Source organism: Gallus gallus, chromosome 28, assembly GCF_016699485.2.
Source record: "Gallus gallus isolate bGalGal1 chromosome 28, bGalGal1.mat.broiler.GRCg7b, whole genome shotgun sequence".
NCBI classification, from domain to species: Eukaryota; Metazoa; Chordata; class Aves; order Galliformes; family Phasianidae; genus Gallus; species Gallus gallus.
The window spans coordinates 2,521,861-2,547,187 of NC_052559.1; the positions used below are offsets into that span (position 1 = coordinate 2,521,861).

Consider the following 25,327-nt stretch of genomic DNA (forward strand, 5'->3'; position numbering starts at 1 on the left):
GCCATTTTGTCGGCACCCGGAGGCCGAGCGCAGCCCGCTGCCGGAACCGGGGCCGCCCCCCGCCCCGCGGCGCGCCCCTCACCTCCCTATCTCCCGCCCGGGATGTGAGCGGCCCGGCCCGCTGCTCTCACCCGGCTGTAGCGGTAGTTGGAGCCGCGGCGGCTCATCTCGCTGGGCGCGGTCCCTCCGCGCCCGGCACAGGCCCTCGGCCCGGCCCCGCCGCCACCATGGCGCTGAAGATGGTGAAGGGCAGCATCGACCGCATGTTCGATAAGAACCTGCAGGACCTGGTGCGGGGGATCCGCAACCACAAGGAGGATGAGGTGAGCGGCCCCCGTGTGGGGGATGGAGGCGGCGGCCGGAGGAGGAGGAGGAGGAGAAGAAGGAGGAGGAGGAGGAGGAGGAGGAGAGGAAGGGGCGGTCGCGCCCGGTTCCGCTTTGCCGTTCAGCGTGGCGGTGGTTACGCGGGGCGCGCCGTGAGGCAGCCGCTGCTCCGCGCCGCGCTGTGCGGGAAGGCCGCGCTCGGCCCCGACTCGGCGCTGATGTCACTCATCTGCACGGAACGCTTTGGGCCGGGGAGGCCCTCACAGCCCCCCCCAGCTCCGGCTGCACTGGGTCCTATCCGGGCATGGGACACCTCCGGGCATGGGACACCCACAGCACTGGGCAGTGCCGGGGCATCGCTGCCCTCTGGGTGCAGGATTTTCCCTGCACGTCTGACCTATATCTCTCCTCTTACTTTAAAGCAGTTTCCCCATTATCCCAACGCTATCTGCCCACATCAAAGTTCCTTTTCTCCTGTTTGAGAGCTCACTTCGGTACTGGGAGGCTGCATCTGCCCGTAACTGTGGGGCTCTGAGCATCTCACCCCCCACATAATAAAAACGTGCCTTCCCCATCTCAAGGCAGAAAGCAAACGGGCACATTGGCTGTTATTCTGTGTTCTGTTAGAGGCACGTGCTCAGCAAATTAGTGTAGGTTAGGTAATTACTCACTGGGAACGCGCTGTGTGTGACTTTCTGCGTTGACTTTGAAGCGTCTTAGGTTAAGTGCTAGCCTTGCTGACTGTTCCTTCCCAGTTATTTTAATCATCAGGTGGATGGCCGCACACCTCTGTGTTGCAGCGTCTCTTTGCCTGCTGAACTGAGGTGCAGATACCACTTCCGAAACCACTTGATCTTCCTGATGGCTTCTAAGCAGATCACTGTGCAGAGGATGAGGCGTTTGCTAGTGGTGATACCTGCAGAACCCTTCTGGCTGCTAAGGACTGTATGGCTCCCTGCAAACTGCAGCAGGCTGGAGGGGCCTGGAAGCACGTTGTTATGGGGGTGCTTAACGTGCTGTTATACTTGAAGCTGGAACAGGTAAAGAGGTCAATAGGCACCTGCTGCCTCACACTGAGCTCAAAGCCAATGTGTCACCCCCTGCGTGAGGGAGAGGGCAATGTCAGTGACAGGTTTGGCTGGTAACGTGGTGCAGTTCATACTCTTCGGCTCTTCGGTTTGAAAGCTGGACAGTAGGTATTCACGTGATGAAACACATGTCTTCTGTAAGACAGTGTGCTTTGGAATCCATCAAAGCTTTTGCTTCAGTGGCACAGAAGTGACCCTGGAAGCACAGGGCTGTTCCGTCCTGCAACTCTGCTGGCTCAGCCATCCGTTACCGAGATGCTGGGCTTTCGTTTGGTGCTTCCCAGGGGTGGTCGTGGGCATCTTCTAATCCTCAGAGGATGCTGCAGGATCAGAATGGCATTTTAGAGGAAGTAGCTGCCAAAAGTCTCCCTACAGTGCTCCTGTTGTTCATTGCGTGGCAAGTGTTGCTCAAATATTGAATGGAGTTGTTCAACTGACTTGTGTGTGTCACGAGATGAGGATCTGAGCTCGAGGCACGCTTTGTCCCATCCAGAAGAGTAAACTTGTTTAAAACAAACAGCATGCTGTGGTGGCAAGACTCTTAGCTGCTGGATCTCAGCTCAACAAGGAAGAAAAGTCTCCAAAAAAGAGCTTTGGTAGTAAAAAATGATGCTGGAAGAACTGAAGGCACATCTGTGGTTTATAGTTCTGTTTTAGTGATGCTTTTTGTTCTTAGACGTGACGGCTTCTCATCCCTCTGCGGGTACCATTGCAGGCTTTGGTATTGTGCTGACTTGCAGAGTGGCTGCCATTCAGGGTTGGATGTGGGTTCTGCACGTGCAGTGGAACTTCCCAGCAGGTTTGCTGCATTCCAGCTTGGTGCTCATGTGTTCCTGCAGCGCTGGGGCTTAAGGATGCACCCAAGCCCAGCTGTGAGGCTGAAGGAGCACTGCCAGCTTTTTGGCAATGCTTGAAGTGTTTTCCTCAGTTCTGCAGAGGGGTTGGGGGTGATGGGCCCTTCAGCTCAGCTCGTTGCTGCGGAGTGCTTAATTACCTGTCAGAGACCATTTTAATTTTAGTTTCTGAGCTGTATCCAAGGCTGACCCATTTATTTACTGTTTAAAATGCTGGAATGGAAGTGTTGGCGTTCTATGGGAGTGGGACACCCCGAATTAACGCAGCCACTGCTCAGTGCTGGTGTTCCCATCTCAGGGAGGCGTGGAGCTGACCGTGCTCCTGTGCAGCAAACACCAGCATGGATGGCATGGCATAGCACTGCTGCATAGACCTCCTGGTTTAACGCATCCTGCTTACTTCTCAACACCACATACAGCTGCTTTAATTCCTGCAGTGTTTCCTGGAGTTAGCTGAAAACCTGAGAGGAAGCCAAATCTGCAAGGTACGCTGCTCTGTTCTCCCTGGGCCTTCTTTTGCTATCTTTTTGTTTGGAAATGGAATCCTCTGGTTGGCTGTGGAAGCAGCGAGTCTTTCATTGGTTCTGGTGTGGGGCAGATGGGTTGTGCAGAGCGTTCCAGGTGTGTGCTCAGCAGCACAGAGGTGCCTGGCACAGCAGGCTGGTGAAACCCTCACTTCTCAGTGGCTGCTGCCTGAGGACGGGGGACTTGTGTTGCTGTAGAGCCTGTCCTACTATGCTAAACACAGGGATGCTGCCCTTGGCTGCACGGATCCTGGCACTTCTCTGCTGTGTTTTCAGATTCAGTCAGGTAGGAGGAGCTGTGAGGGATCTTCTCCAGTCTTCTGTTCACAGCTGGCAGCACTGAGGCTGAGCAGCAGCTAGCACTGTGGCTTTCTGGCAGTGTGACTCCTGGCTGCTTTTGCAGCAGTAATACCTAAGGGCAGAGGAGCAGGGCTGGAACACAGCAGGCATTTTGAGGAATGCTAAGAGCACGTTGGTGCCCAGTGCTGAAAAACCCAGTCGAGTGCTGGGCAGTGCAGCTCGTCAGTGGCAGACAGCGCTCTCAGTCACTGCTGCTCCATCGCTCACTGCTTGTCGTATGTGTGGCTGTATCTCTGAAGGGAAGCCATTATTCCATCTGCTTTGGAGTGGCTCTGGAGTTGTATTGTTCATTCTTGACGCGTGTGAGTCGCTGGGAAAAGACAAAGCAGACGTGGGGACAGTGCTCAGGAGAGGGCTGCGTGGCTGCACTGAGAGCTGTGAGCCAATGGAGCTGGGCATGGGCTGCACCTCCTGCAAGGCCGGGGGAGAGACATGGCATTGAAGGTGACTGCGTTTCCTCACTGTGGCTGGGTTTGATGTGGCTGTCTGTCCCAGTGCTGAGCGCAGAAAATGGATCCTTTATGGGCAGTGGCTGTGTTAGAGGGTGTAGCAGAAGCTGCCCGAAAACTGCTACAATGTGAGTTTGAGGGATATGCCAAAACCTTCAGGTTTTCATTTACAAGTGCTCTTTGGTCCTATATCCATAATGGAGCTTACCTTCATCAGAGCCTGAAATTCTGCAGAGATGTGGAGCTGACAACTGGAAAATGTGCTGTGAAGGTACTGTGCAGCTCTTTGCACAGTGGTGTGTAAAGGTGGGGTGCACGCTGTGCTCTCAGGGCTAAGCACTTCTATCTGTTACATCTGTGTGATCTTAAAACTTACTTGCTCATGTATGTCTTAGCATAAACCTCCGAGGGCTGTTTAATTGCTGTGTAATTAATAAAGCTGTCATCAGACTGGAGGCATTTCTATTAAGAGACTCTGAAATAGGCTGCCATGCACTACTTGCTTAATTTAAAAGTAAACAGTTTCAAGCTTTTTACTGATTTATAAATCAGTTCAGGCTAAACTTGCTGCAGCTTTCCTGCAGGTGGGTTTTCAGCTCAGATCTTCCTGGGGTTTGCAATGTCAGGCCTGTCTCTTGGTGGCACCAAAAGCCATTAAACACCACTGCTCAATCCAGATGTCACGTCCCGTGCTTTTTGCTTTTGTTCTTTTACGTTTCATCCAACTCCAAACTTTGCTCTATGGCGGTAACTGTGCATTCTTTGCAGACCATATCTTACTCCCTCTGGTGTTTGCCGTTAATCATCCTCATCTTAAAACCCTGTATTTAACCCTGAAAGTACAGAACAGGTAGGGAGTGCTGATGTTGGACACTGTGGTCTGATCCGGTGGGAAGCACTGCTGCAGTGGGTGAGAGATCCGAGGCTGCTGCCCAGGACTCAGATCCAGCTGTGTTTGCTTTCCTGGGCTGAGAACATGGGGTTGCTTTTCCTTCCTTTCCTCCTGTGTTTCGGAGGTATCATCTTTGTTGTTTGATACCTTTGCTCTCAGTGTTGCTCCTCATGCTGGTTTCGGTGCTCCTGGGGCTGTTTGGGGTCTGGCATGGGGCTGTTGACGATCTCTTCAGGCTCTGTTGGATAACAGCAGCTCACATCCATGGCTTTTCTTGGCTCTTCACATTCACAGCATCACAGGGGTTGGAAGGGAGCTCAGAAGATGGATTCCTGCTCTATTCCCCATCACCACGTGCCCTTCAGCTTCAGGCTGCTGTTGCTGGGTGCTGTGCTGTCACTGCCTCTGCGTGCTCTGAGCACAGCAGCAGTGCAAGGAACTGCTCTCTTGGAGCTGCCTTTTGGGCAGCCTGTAAATAACTGGGCTGCAGAGTGCTCCTCTGGCTGTGAGCAGTTGGGCTGCATCCCAGGAAGGCTTTAGGTGAAGCAGTGGGCATAGCTGGGAGCTGGTAATGGAGGGGTGTCTCAGTTCAACACCATGAGCTGATTCAGCACAGACCCAGGTGGTTTCCTACTCCATTCCTTTCTTCATTGGCTCTGGAAAGCATATAAGGAAAGAATGAACCAATGCCATACTGGGAAGCATTTATTCATACCATGCTAAGGAAACCACCATATCAAAAACATTCGTGCAAGAGCTATCAGTGAATGAGTGCTGGGGAAAACAACCAGCTTTTGGTCTCTTACTTTTCACATCTTCCTCCCCACCCCTCTCACCCCCCCAAATATTTGGGCCTTGCTGTGTGATTGCAATGCCTACAGATATGCAAACGCTTTCTCATTGCGTGGTGTGGTTGGGTGGCTCTGTGCACGTGGGCTCCTTTTGCCATCAGCTGTGCTTGTGAATCTGGGCAGCTGGATTTTGGGGGGAGGTGAAGTCGATGTGCTCCCTTCGTACTGCTCATGAATGGCAGTGCTACTCCAGGGAGATTAACAAAAAGTTAATGCCTGCTGAGCCCTTAAAGCTTTCTATTTATAGGGCCTCCCGTTCCTTGTCCTCCTGCAGGATTTGGTGTGCTGCTATTGGGGAAGGACTTTGTTCTGCTCTTCAAAACGCCTTATTCCAGTTTCAGATCTGTTTCTGAGCTCTGCAGTGCACTTTTTCTCCCTCTTTTAAGGAAGTTGCTCATGACATCAGTCTCATTTGTAGATGAGGTTTGCCTGTAGGCTGCGGAGGCTGCTGGGTGTGACTCTACTGGGGTACACATTATTTAATATCTGTGCTGTTTTTCCGGCCCTGTGGTCATGCAGTGCTTTGTCTGAGAGGATCTTGGGAAAACTGAGGGTAACACTGAAAGAACCTGGGGGTAAGAGCTATGAGGAGTGACAGGAACACTGGCTGTGGCTGCGTGCATAAGGATTGAGAACCTGCTCCATAGCGCCCAGCATGGAGTGCTGGCCAGGCTGTGGCAATGTGATACAGGGCTGGAGGGTTGGGTGACACCCTGCTGCTGTGCTCTTCGTGTGCATAAAACATTCAGGGCTGGGAACAATGCCTTTGTAGATCAGTTGCACGTTGTCTCTGTCGCACTTTGCATCTCGGATCAAGTGTGCAGTTCCTCCTGCCAGTTGTCTTTCACATTGAACATGACTTTAAGCTTCCCGTGGGAGCTGCCTGGGCCTGAACCACCCTCAGGGCAAGCACTGAGTCCCAAACTTCCATGTCATGGGAGATGTCACCCATGAAGCTGCTGTGTTTGGAGGCAGGGCTGCTCCTGCTGGCCATGAAGTCACAGCGCTGAGATCAGCTGCAGCATCACAGTGCACCTCAGTCCCCGTGCGACTGCATTGTGCTGCCATGCACTGTGTATGAATTACAACACTCTTTGTTTTGAGCAGCTGGATGCCATGGCTTGAAGGTAGAATGGGGTAGAAAGCCAAAAAGCAGTTGGGATAATACACAGTACAAAGGGTCGTGTCATTCAAAAGCAGGCTTCAGTGCTGAGGAATCCCTGTGCCGAAAGGTGCTGCTCTCAGGGCAGAGCTGTGCTTCGGGATCTGCTCCTGCTCTGCTTCCTCTGGCAGCTGATGTATTGCTCTTGAATGATGAGTGCAGTGGTGCATGTGTGGCTTTCTAAGGAGACATTTAAGTCCTCACTGTTATGTTTGTATGATTTCTGTAGCTGATGCCTTCGGTGCTTCAATCATGATGAATTGTGACCGGAAAGAATCTGAGTTAAACATTCTAACAAAGTAAAATCTGCACTGATGGTTTCAGGTGATGCTTTTGCCACATCCCTCCTACAGGCACAGATGTGGTTGTTTGGAAAGAAGTGAAAGGCCAAACACTAAATGTAAATGTTGTGACATTTGGTTGTGATTTACTGACAAAATCAGGCAAATATTGAGGTGGGAAAACCACTCAGGGATCCCACGCTGGGATGCAGTGGGCATCAGAGCCTGGGGTAGGTGGTGTGTGCAGTCTGTGCAGAGGAAGGCTAATGTGATGTCACCTGAATGTGTGGGCTGCCTTTGATGTGGTTATTTCTATGGTGGGGGGGGAGCAGGAGGGAAACACACTGAAGAAACACCTCAGTGTACTTTGCTTCATAATAAATAGCAGTGCTTCTTGTTAATGAAAGCTTCCTTTGGAATTAAGTCCTTACCTAAAGACTGTGTGTGTGAGAGGGGTTTGGTTCTTGCAAATCTCCTCTGCTTCCGCCCCACTGACTGCTGGAAACCTACAGAAGGGAATGTCCCTTTTAAATGAGCAGCACTTTTTTGTTTCCCTCAGGCAAAGTACATCTCCCAGTGCATCGATGAGATCAAGCAGGAGCTGAAGCAGGATAACATTGCAGTGAAAGCAAATGCTGTCTGCAAGCTCACATATGTAAGTGCCTTGCTGAGATACGGTGCCATCACGTGTCGCTCCTCACTTGCTGACTGGCAGCTGGCCTCTCTTCTTGGGCTGTGCTTTCATGGCAGCTCCATCCTGGAAGCACTGCTGCAGGTGGAAGTGCTCCCACATGCATCTCTGACATCAGTGCCTGCACATTTCTTTCCCTTTCTTGTGCTGCCACCAGCGTTTGTGCGACTTCATCTCACTGAGCTGGGTCAGCAAACTGATCTGTTCAGAGCTGATCCAATAAAAAAGTAGTTTTCAGCTGGATAAAGTAAGAGCCCATAGTTGCACGAGGACTTGAAGCTGGTGTTTGTTTCTCTTTGTGCAGTCCTGTGCAGAGGGGGAGAACTGTTGAAGAGTGACTTTTGTGATGCTCTTTAAAAAGTAATACAGAAAGAAACTGTCCACAGTTGTGCGTATCCAACTGCACATGTGGTACCCAGAGCTGCTGCCACTTATTTCTGCAGCTTCTGGTGGGACTTCTGGGTGACTTTAACTCCTTCATGGAGAATGTAACAAGGGCTTGGTCATGAGATGGAGGTGTGTTGTTATTTTTGGACCCTTGTTTCATCTTTCTGAGCTCTCCTGTCTGATGTTTTGAGTCTGCAGTTACAGAAGTGTGTCACCTTGGCTTCTCTGCTTACAGTTACAGATGCTGGGCTACGACATCAGCTGGGCTGCTTTCAACATTATCGAAGTCATGAGTGCATCCAAGTTTACATTCAAAGTGAGTTTTCTGTTTAATTACCACTGTGCAGGCTGAGCTGTGTCACTACTGTATTTAATGGATGTGCTGATGTATCATCATTAGGTTTGATTTCTTCAGTATGGAAAGCAAGTAGACTTTCTGTGGCACATCGGCAGTACTTGCCCTGCTACTGCAGGCTTTTCTAGCAGGTCTTAGACAGCAGCTGCCAAACCTCCTTGTGGAAAAGCCAGGCTGTGGAGCTTTTGTTTCATTTCGTGAAGGCCACCTGAGATTCCCAGTGACGTATTTCATTGTGTAATTGCTTTGTGACTGTTCCTGAAAGGTTTGGTCCAGTTCCCAGGCTAGGCTTCCATACCCAAAAGTCAGGGATGGGGGAGTGTGCTTTGTTTGAAGTGCAGAGCGGACGTAATAAATATTCCCCATTTCTCCTAATGACAGTCCTACTTTATTTCTGCATCTCCTTGGCCATTAAGCCTGTATATTCTAATGAAGGCTGGGAGATGAAGCTGATATTAATATTCTAATAGAGGTGTATTACAGCTGAAGATGTCATTTCTCAAAAAGAGTTTGTATCAGGAAACAATAGAAAACTGTCGTACCTCTTCTGTTATGCAAACCCAGTGCCTGTTTTAAACAGCTGGTTGTTCTTGATCTGAACATCTCTAGGCTTTATGTAATGCCTTTGTGTCTCCTTGCCTTCTCACAGAGAATTGGATACCTAGCTGCCTCTCAGTGCTTTCACGAAGGGACTGATGTTATTATGTTGACTACCAATCAAATCCGGAAGGTAAATTCTTGATTTCAGTTCCTGGTTTCTTCCTATTTGTATTTTCAAAGATATACAATATTTTATTTAAAAAAAAAAAGATATGTTGAAGTGGAATGCTTCTCACATGGTTCACAGTCTGCTGTCATCACACAGTCTGAAGGACTGATGCAGTCTTAGTTCTCTGAAGGTGTCCCTGGTGCTGCTTCATGCCAACTCTGTGTTTTATTTGCTTAAAAAACCCAGTGGGAATTAATTCACCCACTGTCTTTCCCAAAGACTCAGATACATTACAGCCACCATGACTTGGACAGTTCTGTTGCTCTTTAAGAAGTAACCTATTTGTTCTTAAAGTAGAATCTAATTTTCTCCCACCTGCTGAAGGTACCACAATGAGATGCATGTGGCACAGAGCCCTGAGGGCCTGGCTATGTTTAGCTCTCCTGATGTGGTCTCCTTGTACACGACTCCACAGTGTTAATTCACACAGTCGAAGAGCAAAGTGTGCTGTTCCCTTCGTATCTTTGTTTCCCAATATCTGCAGCTATGGATTCATCCTGTAATTCTGTCTTCCATGAGATCCAGCTTTAGAATCAACATCTGAACACGCTCAGATATGACTGTTAATATACTTAATACACCAGTCTGAATTTTAGGAGTCCTTTCTATCCTCTACAAACAAGTAGAAAGGAACTTGACAAATGAAACGTGTTCTACACCCTAGCTTGAGTTCGGCCTTTATGGGCTGCAAGCCATGGTGCTGCCAGCAGCTTGGAAGGGAAGTAATCTCCTTTCTGTAATTCAGTTAGGGCACTGCAATGTGCTCATCATCAGAGCCCTGTGAGGCTGCTGGCGGCCTGGCTTTGACTTAACAGGGTTAGTATTTAATTCCTTTTTTGTTCTTTTAGGGTTTTAAACATATTTGTGATCATGTCAGAGGTTTTTTAACAATTATTTGCCATTTCTGAAATAGCACTAAGGTATGATGTCTCTAATTGCTTTATGATGCAGTCATGCACCTATTAATTAATTACAATTCCTTATACCCGTTATTCAGTGCCACAGTAGCTGTGTTTTAGTAGGTGTTGGAGGAGTCTCTACTTAATAGAGTATATAAATATTCCCATGGGATAGAAATAGCTCTGCTTCCAATCTGAATGAATGAAATTGGTTTGAAAAAATACTTTCTCAACATCCTTTGTGATCTTAAATTTTTGAGCCTGTTTTTCCTTTTTTAGGATCTGAGTAGCCCTAACCAATATGATACAGGAGTTGCACTGACTGGCTTGTCCTGTTTTGTTACTCCAGATCTTGCCAGGGACTTGGCAAACGACATCATGACCTTGGTGAGTCAGTGAGACTGAAATAACTTCCTTCCTGTAGTCAAAGAACGTTAAATTGTTCAAATCTGTGTGATTTAGAACTGCTATATGTGAAAAGTGATCCTTCTTCCTTGTGAGCCCTTTGGGGAGCCCTTCCAGGCTTGAGTTAGTTCTGGAGGTTTCCCTTGGTTGTTTTTTAGTGGAGGTGATAGATGCCAGCCCAGCCCTCCACACTGAGCTCTGGAGCACCCAGGGACCTTAATGAGAATCTTGGAAATGTTGATCTGTGACAACCTCACCCCGACTGTTTCACTTACAGATGTCTCACACGAAGCCTTATATCAGGAAGAAGGCAGTGTTAATCATGTACAAAGTGTTTTTGAAGTACCCGGAGTCCCTCCGTCCTGCGTTTCCTCGCCTTAAAGAGAAACTTGAAGACCCGGATCCTGGTGAGTGGATTTCAGTAACTTCTGTTCCAAAACATCTGAAGTGTAAATGCTTTTCAAGCTTGTGGAGAGAAGAATCTGTGAAAAATACCTAAATAAAGCATTTTGAAGAAGCACGTGTTTTGAAATGCTTGCATTAGATTATAGGGTTTTTCTTTTATTCTCTCAGCGTCCTCTGTGTCCCTCAGATGAGCTATCCACAGTAAGGAGGGAAGGAGAATGGCAGCGTCCTATTCTTTCTGGTGCTGGACCCAAACCAGATATCTGTAGCTTGCTAGCAGTATTAGAAAGCAGCCAAAATTAAACATCCTTCCTCAGTTTGCTTTGCATTTGTATGTTTATTTTACTGCCTCACCTTTGCTAACAGGGCTGAGCCATTCCTTGCAACACCCAGGTCTGCATCTTGAGCTGCCTTTGTTCTGAGCACTCTGCAGCAGAAGCTTCAATTACACTGAAGGCATTGATGATCTCTTCTCTCACTTCTGTTTCCCAGGTGTGCAGTCTGCTGCAGTAAATGTTATTTGTGAGCTGGCTCGACGCAATCCCAAGAACTACCTTTCCCTTGCTCCACTGTTTTTCAAGTTGATGACGTCCTCAACCAATAATTGGGTTCTCATTAAAATCATAAAACTGGCAAGTATTCTTTAGCTATGCATAAAGGATTGAGATTCTCATTAAATTATGTTGAGTGTGAAAACAGTTTACTGGCTTGGAGATATTGTTACCATTAAATCTGAGGGGAAAAATAAACCAGAAATCTCTTCTGTCTGTCAGCGTAACCAAAGGCAGAAATGTTTTAGGACAAGTTGGTTAAATGTAACAAATAGCAATTTAAGGAGTGTTTTTGTACTGCTTAAGAACAGCTGTTGATTCAGTCTCTTGTCTGCACTTCTTTTAATAGTTTGGTGCTCTTACTCCACTAGAACCCAGACTGGGGAAGAAACTGATTGAGCCTCTGACCAACCTCATACACAGGTACGTGTAGCCAATACTGCTTTGTTCGCTCAGGGTTGGTGAAGTGCCTGTTAGGTGGGTCACTGAATAAGTCTCCTTCCTGAGGCCAGGTGTGTTGGCTTTCTGCATCAAAAGATGGTGATGGCAAGGCTACTTCTTCCAAACCTGAGTGAGATAAGCTGCCATACGATATGTAGTTGAATGTCTGACTGCCAGAGCGTGTGTTTCCCAGGAGCATGCATGCTGTGCCATTCTTTGTTCATCTCTCCATCTGCCATTCTCGAGGTTTTGACCTTGGGCAGAGGGTTTGGTTCGATCTTTGGACAAGATTGGTTCAGTGCTCTGTAACCAGTACTGAGACTTGGGCTAATTGCTTCCTGGCAGTTAATTTCCTGTGCAATTAAAGTTGTTGAGTAGCTCCAAGATATCGCTGACAACTCTAAAAAAAAAAAAAAGTGATGGTTTTATTCCCTATTTAAATACTTGATTTCTGTTGCAGCACCTCAGCCATGTCTCTCTTATACGAATGTGTGAACACAGTAATAGCAGGTGAGAACTGAAATTTGTAACCTAGAAAAGAACACAGTGAACTTTGTCATTAATTAGTGCTATTGCAACCCTTTCTAACTTACTGTATTTTATAACTGAATTAAATTGCTTGGCAAACTTTCCGTGTTCTGTTTCAATGCAGGGCTGTCCCTGGTTGTCAGCAGATGAGGCTGAGTTATTCCAGCTATCCTGTATTTGCTAAAGGCTAAAATAAAGCAGCAGCTAACAATGAGTAATTATTTATACTTCAGCTCCTAAATGCTTTTAGAACTGTGAATTGTACCAGCAGCCATAAAATGCCAAATACCACCAATACTTCATGGAAAGTTTGCCAATGTTTGCTGATTTGAGCAAATTAATGAGATAAGGCCACCTTTCTGCTGCGGGTTGTGTGCTGCTGGAGCTTTACAGACGTCCCATGTAGTCAGCAGTGGGAGCTGACTTTGCCTCAAGTCTCTTGCTGACTTGATGAAAACTCCAACCTAATTGCATTAAACTCCAGGATCCGTTGCTGCATCTCATTATGTTAGGGAAATGTTTGCTGAGGTTCATCTGTGTGGTTGCTGGTGACGTATTTACAGCTGTGACTGCAGCAGGATATCAGTAAAATCAACCTTAATGAGAGCACAGTGTAATGTAAAGCAGCTCCAACCTGGATTCTGCTACAGCTCGTGCTTTTGTTTCCATCCTGCCCTACAATTTATTGCTTTCCTAAAGTTACATGAAATTACAGTGTGTGAAAGGGCCTTCTCTCCTCCCGAGCTGCCCCAAAGCCCCAGCAGACGAGCAGCAAACAGATGCTCAGCTTTCCCTGTGGGCAGAGCTGTCTGTTGGCCTCTGCGGTGTTCAGAATACAGCAGTGGTGACTGAAATGTGTGCTTATGTATTTCAGTTCTGATCTCACTGTCCTCTGGGATGCCCAATCACAGCGCCAGCATCCAGGTATGGCACTGCTCGTGTTCTGCTCTGCTGTGTAATCCCAAATGTGGGAAAATGAGCTTGTGTTCCTCTGCTAAAGCAGTAAATAACTCCTGCTTAGGAGGAGTCCTACAGACCGAAGCATTTCCTATGAATTCTGTTGTTTCCTTTGGTTTAGAAAGCAATATCTTCTCTTCTGAAGGTTTTCTCACTCTTTTATTCAGCTAATTCTATTGATACATCGTGAAATCCGCTCTGTTTTGCAATCAGTTCATGCAACAAGACTACTAGAGGCCACAGGTCTTCCTCAGAATGCTGCTTCCCTGTGTGCTCCAGCAACCCCTGCATGTAAAACAACTTCACGAAGAGTTGCTTTAATGTAGACCTTTAAAGCTTAGCCTTCTTTTTTTTCCTTCCAGCTTTGTGTACAGAAGTTAAGGATATTGATCGAGGACTCTGACCAGAACTGTAAGTATGTTGCTTGTCTTCATGGCAGCTCTGAGCAAGCACTCACAGGGGAGAAATTGCAGCAGTCTTAGTGCAGTGAGCTGTGTCTCCAAACATCTCGTTCAGTATTACAGAGCTGTGATGTTGTAAACAATTGTTGGGCTGTAATGTGGAAATAATTTTAGATAGTGAGCTCTTCTTGTAATGGACATTCTTTTAACGAATGAGATGAGTTATTACTGCAGCTTGTGGTCTAGCAAATCTAAAACACTACTCTTTCCATGCTCTGTGCTTTCTCTTTTAGTAATCCTCCTGCTTGTGGAAGTAGTGAGGGCTGTTCTGTAGTGGGAGCTTTGTAGTAAAATGTAAGAATACAGCTTTTTTTTTTTTTAATGACAACGAAGAACATTGGAAAATCCTTTTTATTTTGTGCCAAGATTTTTAATTGTTTTTTTTCCCTACTTTTTCCCCATGGAAAATGGATCTCATTCTTAATACAACAATCTTCTTAATACTCTTGATGCTGTGCTCACCCTACGATGCCAGCTCTCAGAACCCAGAGGTTCTGTATGAGAAATACATGTTCTGAAATCAGTGGGAAAACTTGGAGTGTGAGAAGGCAGTGATCAGAGCGTGCAGCCATGGCCCCATGCATGGGACTGTGACATTAAGGAAGGTCATCTGTGAAGTGCTGGTTTTCAAATGTATTCATTCTGGTCACAAACGCTTATTTGAATTATGAAGGTTGGTGTGAGTAGAACCAGCTGGTGCCGAAACTTCCCAGGTGACAGCAACCAGTATTTCTATATTTGGAAAGAAGTTTTATTTTGTCTTTCACAGTGAAATACCTGGGATTGCTGGCTATGTCCAAAATCCTGAAAACACATCCCAAGTCGGTTCAGTCTCACAAAGACCTCATTCTCCAGTGTCTGGATGACAAAGATGAGTCTATCCGACTCAGAGCTTTGGACCTCCTGTATGGCATGGTATGTTTCTGCAGGTGGTTCCCTTCCAGCCCGTATGACCCTTTAATTCGGAGGCGAATGGTTAAGGAAAACATGCAGCTTTCTCATCGTCCCTCCCCAGTGGTCTTTTGGTAACGATTACCATATCATTAAAGCTGTACCAGATCTTTTATTTGTAATAAAAGGGCTTTAAACGCTTCCATTCCAACTGCAGGAGCAACCTTGTAGTGACAACACTTGATCTCTGAAAAGGCTGTGGTTACAGTTTGTGCAGTAAAGTGCCTTTCATTCAAGAGCCTGCAAAACTGGGGCTTAGTGGGGTGGATCTGGTTTCTTTGACACACAAACTCAGGGCCATTGAGGAGCTAGCATCTGCTTTAATAGAATTAGAAGCACTTGTTGTTACAGGAAAGATCTTATTTTTGAGTCAGCACTTCAGTAACAACTCCTTCAACAGGTATCAAAGAAGAACTTGATGGAGATAGTGAAGAAACTGATGATCCACGTGGATAAAGCAGAAGGGACGACGTATCGGGATGAGCTGCTGACTAAAATCATTGATATCTGTAGTCAGTCCAATTACCAGTACATCACCAACTTTGAGTGGTCAGTCTTCTGTGTGTCAACTCTGAAACCATCAGCAGTGGCAGTGCAGAATTGCCTGATGACAAAACCGTGTCCCTCCCACTTCCTGTAGGTACATCAGCATCTTGGTGGAACTGACTCGGTTGGAAGGCACGCGGCATGGGCACCTGATAGCAGCCCAGATGTTGGATGTGGCTATCAGAGTGAAAGCGATCCGTAAATTTGCAGTTTCTCAGATGGCCATGCTGCTGGACAACGCTCATCTCATCGCCAGCAACACCCAGAGGAACGGGATCTGCGAGGTGCTGTATGCTGCTGCTTGGATATGTGGGGAGTTCTCCGAGTAAGTGTGTGATCACAAAGCCTGACACACTCAGACACAGATTCGGGCCACTGAAAAGTGATTTCTAAGCTGTTCTTCTCTCAAAATACGCACACTGTTGCTAACAAAAGGATTGCTTCTTTCCCACTCCTTCATACCATAGCAGTTCTCAGTTGCCTGTAGTCAGGACAGATGCTTCGCATTGAACATCTGATCTTTCTTCTGCATTCCTGCCTGCTCAGGCGTGGTTGTGGATATGAGCAGTCTTAATACAGTGCAGGAACTCTTTAATCATTGTCTAACCCTATTGGATTTATTAAAACCACAAACACTGGTGCAGTGAACTGTGTTCTGTGCAGTAAGCATTGCCTACTGTGTCTAATCAGTAACTCATTAGAACCTCACCGATGTGAGCAGTGAAGTGCAGAATGGCAGAAGGGGCTGCTAGTCCAAGAGTGCCAGTGCAAACGGGACTTAAAAGTGCAGTAATTAGTTAATGGAGAGAATACTGCACTTGTAAAGGTGGAAGCTGAGGTGTTTCCCTGCTTCTTTGAAAGGATAAGGTTGTATATTCTTGCATTTCGTGTTACTGCTGCCACTTGGAAGGAGAAAAGATGCAGACAGCAATGATGGTGGATGTGGTCCAACTTGTCTTTATTTGTGCTGCAGCTGAGGGCTCTGAAGAGTTCTTAAGGCTGACAAAAGTGCTGAAGTTTCTCCATTGCTGTCTTATGTCAATTCTGTCTTTTTTAGGCACCTGGAAGAAGCAAATCAAACATTGGAAGCCATGCTGAGGCCTAAAGTTACTACTCTACCCGGCCACATCCAGGCGGTTTATGTGCAGAACATGGTGAAGTTGTATGCGTCCATCCTGCAGCAGAAAGAGCAGGCTGGGGAGAAGGAGGCAGCTCAGGAAATCACCCAGCTGATGATTGAGCGTTTGCCTCAGTTCGTGCAGAGCGCGGATCTGGAAGTTCAGGAGAGGGTAAGAGAACAAAGTGAGGCCATCCAGGGGGCACAGCTGGAAGAGGTGGGATGGTGCCTCCTTAATTCCCTGACTGCAGTTACCTTCAGCTGGCTTTCATTGGAGTGCGGGTGGGACTTTCTGGTTCTGTGTTTTAATATCAGTTCTGAAACTACTTTTGCGTTTGTTCTTAGGCTTCTTGTATCTTGCAACTAATAAAATATATTCAGAAGCTACAAGTGAAAGAAGTGCCTGTAGCTGAGGAAGTAATAGCCCTGTTTGCTGGCGAGCTGAACCCTGTGGCTCCTAAGGCACAGAAGAAGGTCCCAGTTCCAGAGGGGTAAGGTTCCTTCTCTCATGCAGAGCCTCACTTAAACTGCTTAAGCCTTAAAGTAAAGCTGGGATATGACTATAAAGCCTGAAGTACTCAGGGGTACTGAACCAAGCTATTTGTGTTCACTGCAACTCCTACCAGCTTGGACCTGGATGCGTGGATCAACGAACCTCCATCGGACAGTGAGTCTGAAGATGAAAAGCCCAAAACAATTTTTCATGATGAGGAGCAAAGGCATTCCAAGCCCCGACATCCAGAGATGGATGAAGAAGAACTGGCCAGGGTGGGTGAATTGTTGAAATGCTGTTTTGCACGTAATTTAGCAGTAATGTTGTCAGAGTAATACAACTGTGCAGTAAGAACGGTACTTAAAGTTATATCCCAGTATGTCTCTCGACTCAAAACAGTTTTGTCATAATCAAGCTGCTGTGCTGTGGAATTTTTGCAAGTAGGCAATGTTCCATATATTATGGGAGACCACATTTTGCATTTGGATGCCTTTTATGTCTCTTTGCTTGTAAGCAAACATTCTGACCACAGATTGTCTTTTCCTTCTAGCGTCGAGAAGCCCGGAAACAAGAACAGGCAAACAATCCCTTTTATATTAAAAGCTCTCCTTCCCCGCAGAAGGTGAGTCAGATTCGATCTCTTGTTGGCCTCCCATACCATGTCTCTCTGAATAATGGTGCTGCAGCTTTCCTTTGGGGTACTTCTGATTATTCTCACTGTGGTTACAATCACATAAGCACGGTGCCTGGAGTGACAACCTGCAGCTGCTTTTGAGCCTTCTTTCTGTTGGAAAAGCCTACAAATGACTAAATGTCACCAGAGCAGGGAGCTCTCCGTGGGTTTCCAGTGGACCTCCAGTTTAAAAATAGTGCTGACTGTCACAGCTTCCATTGCAGAGAACCTTCTTGCAGAGAGCAGTCTTTAACTTGCCATGGAAAGCTCAGTGTTTGGGTTTTAGCAGTGACTCCTTAGAAGCTGCAAAGACACTTCTCCTCTTTGCCTTTCTGTCACAGAGTTCTCTGCAGGAGTTTGTCCCACTCTGGGTGACGTTTTGGGGGTTCACGTTATAAGGCACTTCATTAAGAGTGCTGGAGAGACTGAACTAACGCTTTAAGGCCAATAGTTGTCCTTCATGGTCCTCTTAAAACACTGCATGTTTGTGGATCAGAAGGTCATCATGGGCTTTTCTAGCCATCCCCTTCAAGGAGAGTTCTTCTATTCCTTCAGTGTCTCAAAGACAGCCCCCATTCTCCTCAACCTACACCTCGAAATTTCACGTGAAGTGGCAAATTGGTACTCATAAAGCACAAACCAAAGAGTCTTCAGGGTTGCAGGAAGCCTTTCCTGTGGCAGCAGCAGGGTTAAAGCTGGAGCTCGAGGCAGCATCTTTTATAGCAGTAAGCAGTTGGCTCTAACATACAGCCAGCTACCAGATAGGATTTAGCACTGAGCTATTCCATTCCTATCCTTTAAAATGTTCACTTAAGGGATTAAACAGCCTGCTGTTCAGAAATGCCTATTTATATAGATCTGGCAATGCTCACAGCATACACTTTCATTCTGCCAGCGTTACCAGGACACTCCAGGTGTGGAACATATCCCCGTGGTCCAGATCGACCTTTCTGTCCCCTTGAAAGTTCCAGGTAAGTGCAACTGATATTGAAAATGAAGTGCAGAAATTTAAGCAGAAGTGATGCCATCAACTTCTGAATTTTTAAGTACAAGGAGCATACGTTCATGAGGCTCTTAAGGGGCTCTGTGATCGCGTGCACTGAAAGCAATTTGGCTTCTTGTGTAGGAATGCCAATGTCTGACCAGTATGTGAAACTGGAAGAAGAACGGAGACACAAACAGAAACTGGAGAAGGACAAGAAAAAGAAAAAGCAGAAAAAGGAGAAGAGAGGGAAACATCACCGCCATAACTCACTGCACACAGAGAGTGAGGAGGATATTGCTCCTGCCCACCACGTGGATATCATCACAGAAGAGATGCCGGAGGTCAGCTGGTGGGCTGGCTGTGTGCTCTTCAGAAGGCAATCTCCCTTAGAACTGCAGAGCTGGTTAAGAAATGACTTGTGGAGATAGCCCTGAGCTGTGCTTTGCAGGGGGAGGAATGGTTGTCTTTTTGTGCTATTAAGAGAACAGTGTCCATCTCTGCTATAAAAGTAACGTTGTCCAAATAGTCGCTTTGTTCATTATGCTCTGCTGCTTCACTTTGACGTTATCTTGCTGTCTAGTCAGCAGGTTTGCAGCTGATTGCAATTAATTGCACGTGCTAGTGATGTGATCTGTGTTTGTTCCTAAAACTTCTGTTAATCAAAACCAAACAGCAGCAATTCAGATCCTGCAATTTGGGAAGAATGGCTTTCTGTTCTAAATTAGTCTTGGAACGAGACGCTGCGTTAATGTGTGCTGTTGTTAAGACTTGCTGGGCCTGACTGCAGGCTGCCCTGCTCTGTGGTTAGCAAGCTTAAAAAACAACAAACTGCATCTGGGGGGTGTAGAGCTTAACCTAGAAGCTGCCTATGCTACTGTTCTTGAGCTGATGGTCTCTTTCCGTCTCCTGCAGAATGCATTGCCCAGTGATGAGGATGACAAGGATCCCAATGATCCATACAAGGCGCTCGATATAGATCTGGATAAGTAAGTTTTGTATGTGAACTTAATGGCTAACCGGAATGCAGGAGGGCTCAGCTGAGGCCAAGCAGACCAAGGCTCTGTCTGCAGCCCACTGGGTGGAAAGCCCTGAGTCTCTTCCATCCTTAGATGTAACTGCAGGTGGCCGTTCAGGTTGGGTTCCCACCGCAGCGTAGATAATAAAAGCTAAGCTGCTAAAATATTGGCAGGTTGGGGAGGGTGGATAAAACACTTTGTGTGGCTCCCAGCAGAAGTGAACGTCTGAGCCTTTGGGGGCGTCTCTTTGATTCAGTGTGCATTTGCACTGAGCGTGATCTGTGTTCATCTGTGTTCATCTCAGACCTGCTGTGCGCAGGACAACCTGTGTGCTCTGTGGAGCTGCAGTGCAGTGCCACTGTTGAGAAATGGCGTTCTAATCTGATTGGGCTTCTGTATTGTTCTCATCTGTTCTCTTTCCATTTCGTATGAGTCACTGTGCTCTCCTGTCACGTTTTCTCATGTCTGTGTCCTCTCTTTCCTTCTGTGCTTGCACTGCTATGTCTGTGTCACGCTCACACGCAGTCTGGTTTCAGGGAAGCCTTCCAGGTAAGACTGTATTGCTGAGTGCTTCACCTTCTTATTGCAGCTTGGTTGATTTTAGTGGATGGCATAAATATGTGAGGGGTCACAAAGCTGTTGAAATCAATGACCCTCAGATTTGTGTGGGTGTTTGCTTTGCCGGCCTTCAGTAATGAGGCCATTGCATATCCCTCTGAGCTGATATTTGCTGCTTAAATGTAGAAAAATGAATGGGTAAGCAAAAGCTGTAGGAAAGGAAGCAATTAGTCGACTTTTTGTCTTCTAGACAGTGTTTGAGAGTGAATAAATTTGCGGTGCTTTTTCCCAAGTGATGGGTTCTGGCTATGATGTAAATCTGAACTGCTGGTGCTGCTTTCTGGAAACAAACGCCTGAGGTGAAGCACAGCTCCTCCGTGTCACAGCAGAGCACAGCTTCGTAGCATCAGCTGCCAAACATTTTGCTGCTTCAACCCACTTCTGATCAGTGATGTGTTCAGAGATAACACCGCACTGTGCCCTTCCGTAGGGTTACCCACAGGTCTACAGTTGGCTCCTGAGTGAGCAGATGTTACCACGAGCTTCAGGTCACCTGCAGAACATTGCTCAGCTTTCTAATCTGAGAGCAGTGTCTGCAGTTACACCTTCCTTTTGGTACACGTGCGTGTGCTGATTTAGATTTGGGGTCCAACTTGTAAAAAGCAAAAGTATAAACAACCAGCAAGAGCCAGACTTTGTCCTGGAAGCAGAAGATCTGAGTTAGGGGAGTCTGTCCTTGCAGCAGGCTGATGTTCTGTTTGTATCTCAGACCCTTAGCAGACAGTGAGAAGCTGCCAGTGCAGAGACACAGGAATGCTGAGGCCCTGAAGACGCCAGAGTCTGAAGTTCCACCTGTAGAGAAAAAAAGCAAGAAACCCAAAAAGAAGGAAAAGAAACACAAAGAAAAGGAGAAAGACAAAGGGAAGAAGAAGGAGAAAGAGAAAAAGGTAGTAGAGGAAGAAGAGGAGGAGAAGAAGGTAATTTGAGGCTTTCTTTTATGAACGGCTCTTATGGTCCGTATCTTCTGCCTTGTTTTGTGCTGGTCGGTTAGGAGTCAAAGCCACAGTGATGACTTCTGTCTCCTCTCTGAATTCAGGAGGAAGATTTGGATTTCTGGCTCTCCACAGCTCCCCCACCTGGCTCTGCTGCCCAGCCACAGGTAGACATCACAGTGTCAAAGGACATCTTTCTTATAGCCGCATCTCAGCTGTGATAGCAGTGCTTTGTCACACTGCAGGAGGGAAGGGGTGATAGGTTTATCCACCCACTGTGCTGCCGTGAGGCAGTGGAGCTGTGTCCCCAGTTTGGACACTGCTGTGGGGGGTTCCAGTCTCACCGCAGTGCAGGTCAGTGGAAGTGAACGCAGATGCAGCTGCAGGCTCTGTGAGTTTCAGTGTTATTAGCCTTTGGTTTTAGTTCTCAGTGTAAACTACAGACCAGCAATATTAACAGAGATGAGAGACGTAGTCTGAAAGAGAAACTAATGAATTTCTATGGGAGACTGCAGGAGAGATGGAAAATGAGGAACTGATGCCCTGCAGGAAGTCTTTGCTATCCTGTCCTCAAGTGATCTTTGGCCAAGTTTCAGCAGCATGAAGTTGATGCCAGCCTTGATACCGTGTTATTGTAGTGTAACTTCCAGATAACAGTTTGGAAGGAGGGGTGGGTGTCACTGTCACGGTTTCTATTCTGGGATTCAGCTGTTTCAACTGTGTTCCATTAGTGTCATAATCCTTCTGATAATCCACTCAGAGCGGGCCTCAAACGAGTGCTGCTGTTGCATCTGAGCCTGAAGGGGTAAAAAAGGAAGAAAGGGAAGAGCAGCAGGAAGAAGAGGAGGAGGATGAAGGGAAGGTAAGCAGTCCCAGGTGGCTGACACCCTCAGCTGCGTTCTCCACTGTCTCCTGTTCCACTCCTCCAAGTGGAGGCCACTGATGCAGAGCTGTAGCAGTTGTAAAGCTGAGCTTCCAAGCAGCTGAAAACATTTGGCCTTCTAATCCCAGGCTGCTTTGGGCTCTAAGGGATTGGTGCTGGCAATGGGAGCGAGGCTGGGCACAGCGCTCAGCACAGTGATTGCTGGGGTGCAGGGAATGAAGGCTCTGCTCTGGGTTTCTGTGGGGTCGGAGATGCTGGTTGTGCAGCCATTGCAGGGCGTCGGTGTTGGCACAGCAGTCATAATGGCTAAGATTGCATGGGTTTCTTTAAGGATTTGTTTAACTTCTCATTGTTCTTTTAGAAATCTTCCAAGCATAAGAAGAAAAAGCACAAGAAAGAGAAAGAAGAGAAATCGAAGGATAAAAAGAAATCCAAAAAGAAGCATCACCACAGCGAGGAGGAGATGGCAGAGTCTGTGCAGAATGGAACACTAGATGATGAGCCACTACCAGTGAGTAGCTGTGCTGGCAGCCCAGCTTTGGGAGGAGGGCAGAAGCTGAACTGTTCTTTGGGGAGGGAGTGAAATCAGCCCTACTGTGGTGTGACTGCCATGTGTTTCTTCGCAGCCCATGTCCAGCTACCGCCTCCTTGCCGAAAACCCATACATTAAAACGGTGAGTTTGGCATTCGAATCCAGAGAATTGCTTTTGTTCTCTTTCTTAACAGAGGATGGCACTGCAGCTTCATCTAGGCAGCTGATAGCAAATAATTTGGATCCCAGGAGGCAGATGCTTAGCAGGGCTCTGCCTTATACCCCTCTGGTTGTCTTTATTTAAGAAGTCCTGCAGCTGGAATGTCTTCCTGCTCCTTAGCAGTACTGTGGGGCTGATCGCCACGGTGCTTTTCATAGTCCTGTGGCTGCATTAACTTCTCTTTGAAGCTTGCCGTGTGCTGATGGTACGTTCTGTTGCTGTGCTACACGAAGCTTCAGAACCTCCCCTGTGATTTCTCTTTCCTCACTTGCAGACCTACGATATCCAAGGAAACCTGCAGAACGATAGCCAAGTGACCGTCTCTGTTATCTTTGAGAACAAAAGCACTAGCTTCCTTAAGAGCATGGAACTCAATGTCCTGGACTCTCTCAACACTAAGATGCTCCGACCGGAAGGATCATCAGTGCACGATGGGATACCGGTGCCCTTCCAGCTGCCCCCTGGTAATGCATGGCCTTGCTCGGCGTTCTGGGAGCACTCCTGGTCCTGCGCTGCCCTCTGCTGGAAAGAATTGTTTGAGCTGCTTGCTGTTTTTCCTTCCAGGAAGGCCCGTCTTTCTGCCTGGGCATTCACTGTGCCTTCACACAGTTCATTGTAGAGGATAAGCCTCCTTACAGCACGGCTATAAATGCGGGTGGTTCTGCAAAGCCAGGGTGCAGGGCTGGGAGTGCAGCTGCCAGGGTTCCTTTTTCAGGCTGGCAGACCTCTAAATACGCCCGCATCAGAGGGAGCCCCGAGTTCAGGAGGTGTTTGCTGTGAAGTTTCAAATGAAAGAAGATATGAGCGCTGCTTTCCAAATAGCCAAGGGTTTAGTGCAGTAACACTGCTAATTCAAAGAAGGAATTGTGCACATCACACTCTTCCAGTTATGTGGAGAAGTTAAAGCTTGGTTCAGAAATAGTGAGCTGAGCTGCTGCTGAGTTTGTTCTAATGATTGCTCTAATGATGAGGTGGGTGCAGTTTCCTGACCTGACTTCTCCCTCTCCTTTCTTCATGCCAGGAATCTCTAACGAAGCCCAGTTTGTGTTTACACTTCAGAGTATTGTTATGGCTCAGAAGTTAAAAGGAACGCTGTCCTTTATAGTCAAAGTAAGTGCAGCTTTAAACTGCGTGCTTCTGCTTCCTTTGGAACTGCACAGGGGAGCTTGATGGGGGTGGGAAGCACTGCTTTAGAGCTTCTCTTAGGCCTCATTCCATCTCTGCTGCACCAACCCATTCTGTGACGTGAGAAGTATTTTCATGTGACATCTCGAGCCAACAGTGCCCCGAGTGCTGCATAAAGCATGTCCTGAACTGTCATTCCTGGCAGCGTGAGCAATGCAGCCTGAGACATTTACTGCACTGTCAGATAGGAAGTGATGCGTCTGCTGGGGAGAGGAGGACAACCAATTACAGGAGAGGCAACTCGGTGTGCTCTGCTGGCAGTTGGATCTGTTAGCTGACACAGGGCTGGAAAAAAAAGTAATGAGATAACATTAATAAGGTGCAATTCAGCCAGACGCAGCTGGAAAACAGAGCTGGGGCTGTTCAGCTGTGTTCCTTACCTGCTCTGGGTGTGTGTATTGACTCAGCTGCACAAATCTGGTCACGATGGCCATCCTCACACTGATCCTTCAGGCCCACCCAGCTTTATCAAGGGGAGCTGAGCCTTAAAGCCTCGTCTGTGCCTGGTTGGAGGTGGGGGTGGTGCCTCCTCTCGCTGCCTCGGGGCTCCCATTCATCTCCTTTCCTTTGACCTGTTGCAGAATGATGAAGGTTCAACCCATGAAAAACTAGATTTCAAATTGCACTTCAGTTGCGCTTCATACTTGATCACGACGCCTTGCTATAGGTAAGTGCCATTTAGGGGCACCTCCCAGCACGGGGCTTCTGCTGCCATGTGGAGCTGAGCTTTGGCTGCGGGCTGCAGCTGCAGGACACAGCATGGTTTTGCCTCTGGCTGCTCATGACCGGTTTGGTGACGGCTCCGTTGTCTCTTGTAATGCCTGACTGCTAAAATACACCCACTGATGTGCTCCAGGTGGTTCTGAAGGGGTTGTGTGCCATGCAGGCTGTGTGGCAGCAGCTCTGGTTGATGCCTTAAGGTGCTCTGATGGGGGCTGAGGAACGGTTCCCACGTTTGCTCTGAACCCATTCCCTGCGAGCTCAGCAACGTGCAGCCGTCTGCATCCTGACGTGTCTTAGGGTCTGCGTGGGGCTGACGTGGCAGATCTCACTCAGCTTCGTGGCCCAGGATCTGACTTTGCTTCCTGTATTGCAGTGATGCTTTTGCCAAGCTCCTGGAGTCTGGAGATCTGCACATGAGTTCTATTAAAGTCGATGGAATTAGCATTTCTTTCCAACATCTCCTGGCAAAGATCTGTTTTCATCATCATTTTTCAGGTGGGTCTTTTGCAGAACCTTCTGCAAAACTCCACGTTTTGAAATCCTGCTGTGTGTTTGGTGAGTGTGAATGAATAGGGGAGAGCTGGTTCTGAGTTCTGTACTGCTTTTGTATCCTTAAAATGAGCTCTGCTCGCCTCTCTGTGGCCCTCCAGCAGAAGGTTCTGTTCCTTGAGGCCAAACAGAGCAGCAGCTCTGAAAGCAAACTGTAATAGTAGTGCTAACTCTGCTTCCTTTACAGTTGTGGAGCGTGTTGATTCCTGTGCATCCATGTACAGCCGTTCCATCCAAGGTCATCACGTCTGCCTGCTGGTAAAAAAGGTG

At 47.4% G+C, this 25,327-nt stretch overlaps 1 protein-coding gene and 1 long non-coding RNA gene across 3 annotated transcripts in view; one reads left to right on the forward strand and one right to left on the reverse strand.

The window, feature by feature from the left end:
- Positions 1-25,327, forward strand: part of AP3D1 (adaptor related protein complex 3 delta 1 subunit) — a 27,258-nt gene continuing 1,931 nt past the window's right edge. Inside the window, exons 1-31 of one of the 2 annotated variants that reach the window (XM_004948765.5) lie at positions 1-323; positions 7,345-7,440; positions 8,099-8,179; positions 8,868-8,948; positions 10,166-10,273; positions 10,569-10,698; positions 11,189-11,328; positions 11,597-11,670; positions 12,149-12,198; positions 13,091-13,140; positions 13,536-13,584; positions 14,404-14,549; positions 14,986-15,134; positions 15,226-15,456; positions 16,189-16,420; positions 16,594-16,739; positions 16,875-17,016; positions 17,292-17,363; positions 18,310-18,385; positions 18,541-18,740; positions 19,312-19,385; positions 20,743-20,950; positions 21,070-21,132; positions 21,726-21,827; positions 22,210-22,359; positions 22,475-22,522; positions 22,875-23,064; positions 23,622-23,710; positions 24,367-24,452; positions 24,882-25,003; positions 25,245-25,324. In XM_004948765.5, the coding sequence (XP_004948822.2) occupies positions 228-323; positions 7,345-7,440; positions 8,099-8,179; positions 8,868-8,948; positions 10,166-10,273; positions 10,569-10,698; positions 11,189-11,328; positions 11,597-11,670; positions 12,149-12,198; positions 13,091-13,140; positions 13,536-13,584; positions 14,404-14,549; positions 14,986-15,134; positions 15,226-15,456; positions 16,189-16,420; positions 16,594-16,739; positions 16,875-17,016; positions 17,292-17,363; positions 18,310-18,385; positions 18,541-18,740; positions 19,312-19,385; positions 20,743-20,950; positions 21,070-21,132; positions 21,726-21,827; positions 22,210-22,359; positions 22,475-22,522; positions 22,875-23,064; positions 23,622-23,710; positions 24,367-24,452; positions 24,882-25,003; positions 25,245-25,324 (3,561 nt within the window). In that variant the 5' untranslated portion in view covers positions 1-227. Of the gene's footprint in view, positions 324-7,344; positions 7,441-8,098; positions 8,180-8,867; positions 8,949-10,165; positions 10,274-10,568; positions 10,699-11,188; positions 11,329-11,596; positions 11,671-12,148; positions 12,199-13,090; positions 13,141-13,535; positions 13,585-14,403; positions 14,550-14,985; positions 15,135-15,225; positions 15,457-16,188; positions 16,421-16,593; positions 16,740-16,874; positions 17,017-17,291; positions 17,364-18,309; positions 18,386-18,540; positions 18,741-19,311; positions 19,386-20,742; positions 20,951-21,069; positions 21,133-21,725; positions 21,828-22,209; positions 22,360-22,474; positions 22,523-22,874; positions 23,065-23,621; positions 23,711-24,366; positions 24,453-24,881; positions 25,004-25,244; positions 25,325-25,327 lie in introns of those variants that run through there. The other variant, XM_025144342.3, reaches the window with a different exon arrangement.
- On the reverse strand, positions 14,886-24,486 carry LOC121107742. The gene is made up of 2 exons (XR_005842141.2): positions 24,166-24,486; positions 14,886-24,070 (listed from the first exon to the last, which is right to left on the reverse strand). It is a non-coding gene; the product is annotated as an uncharacterized LOC121107742 (long non-coding RNA).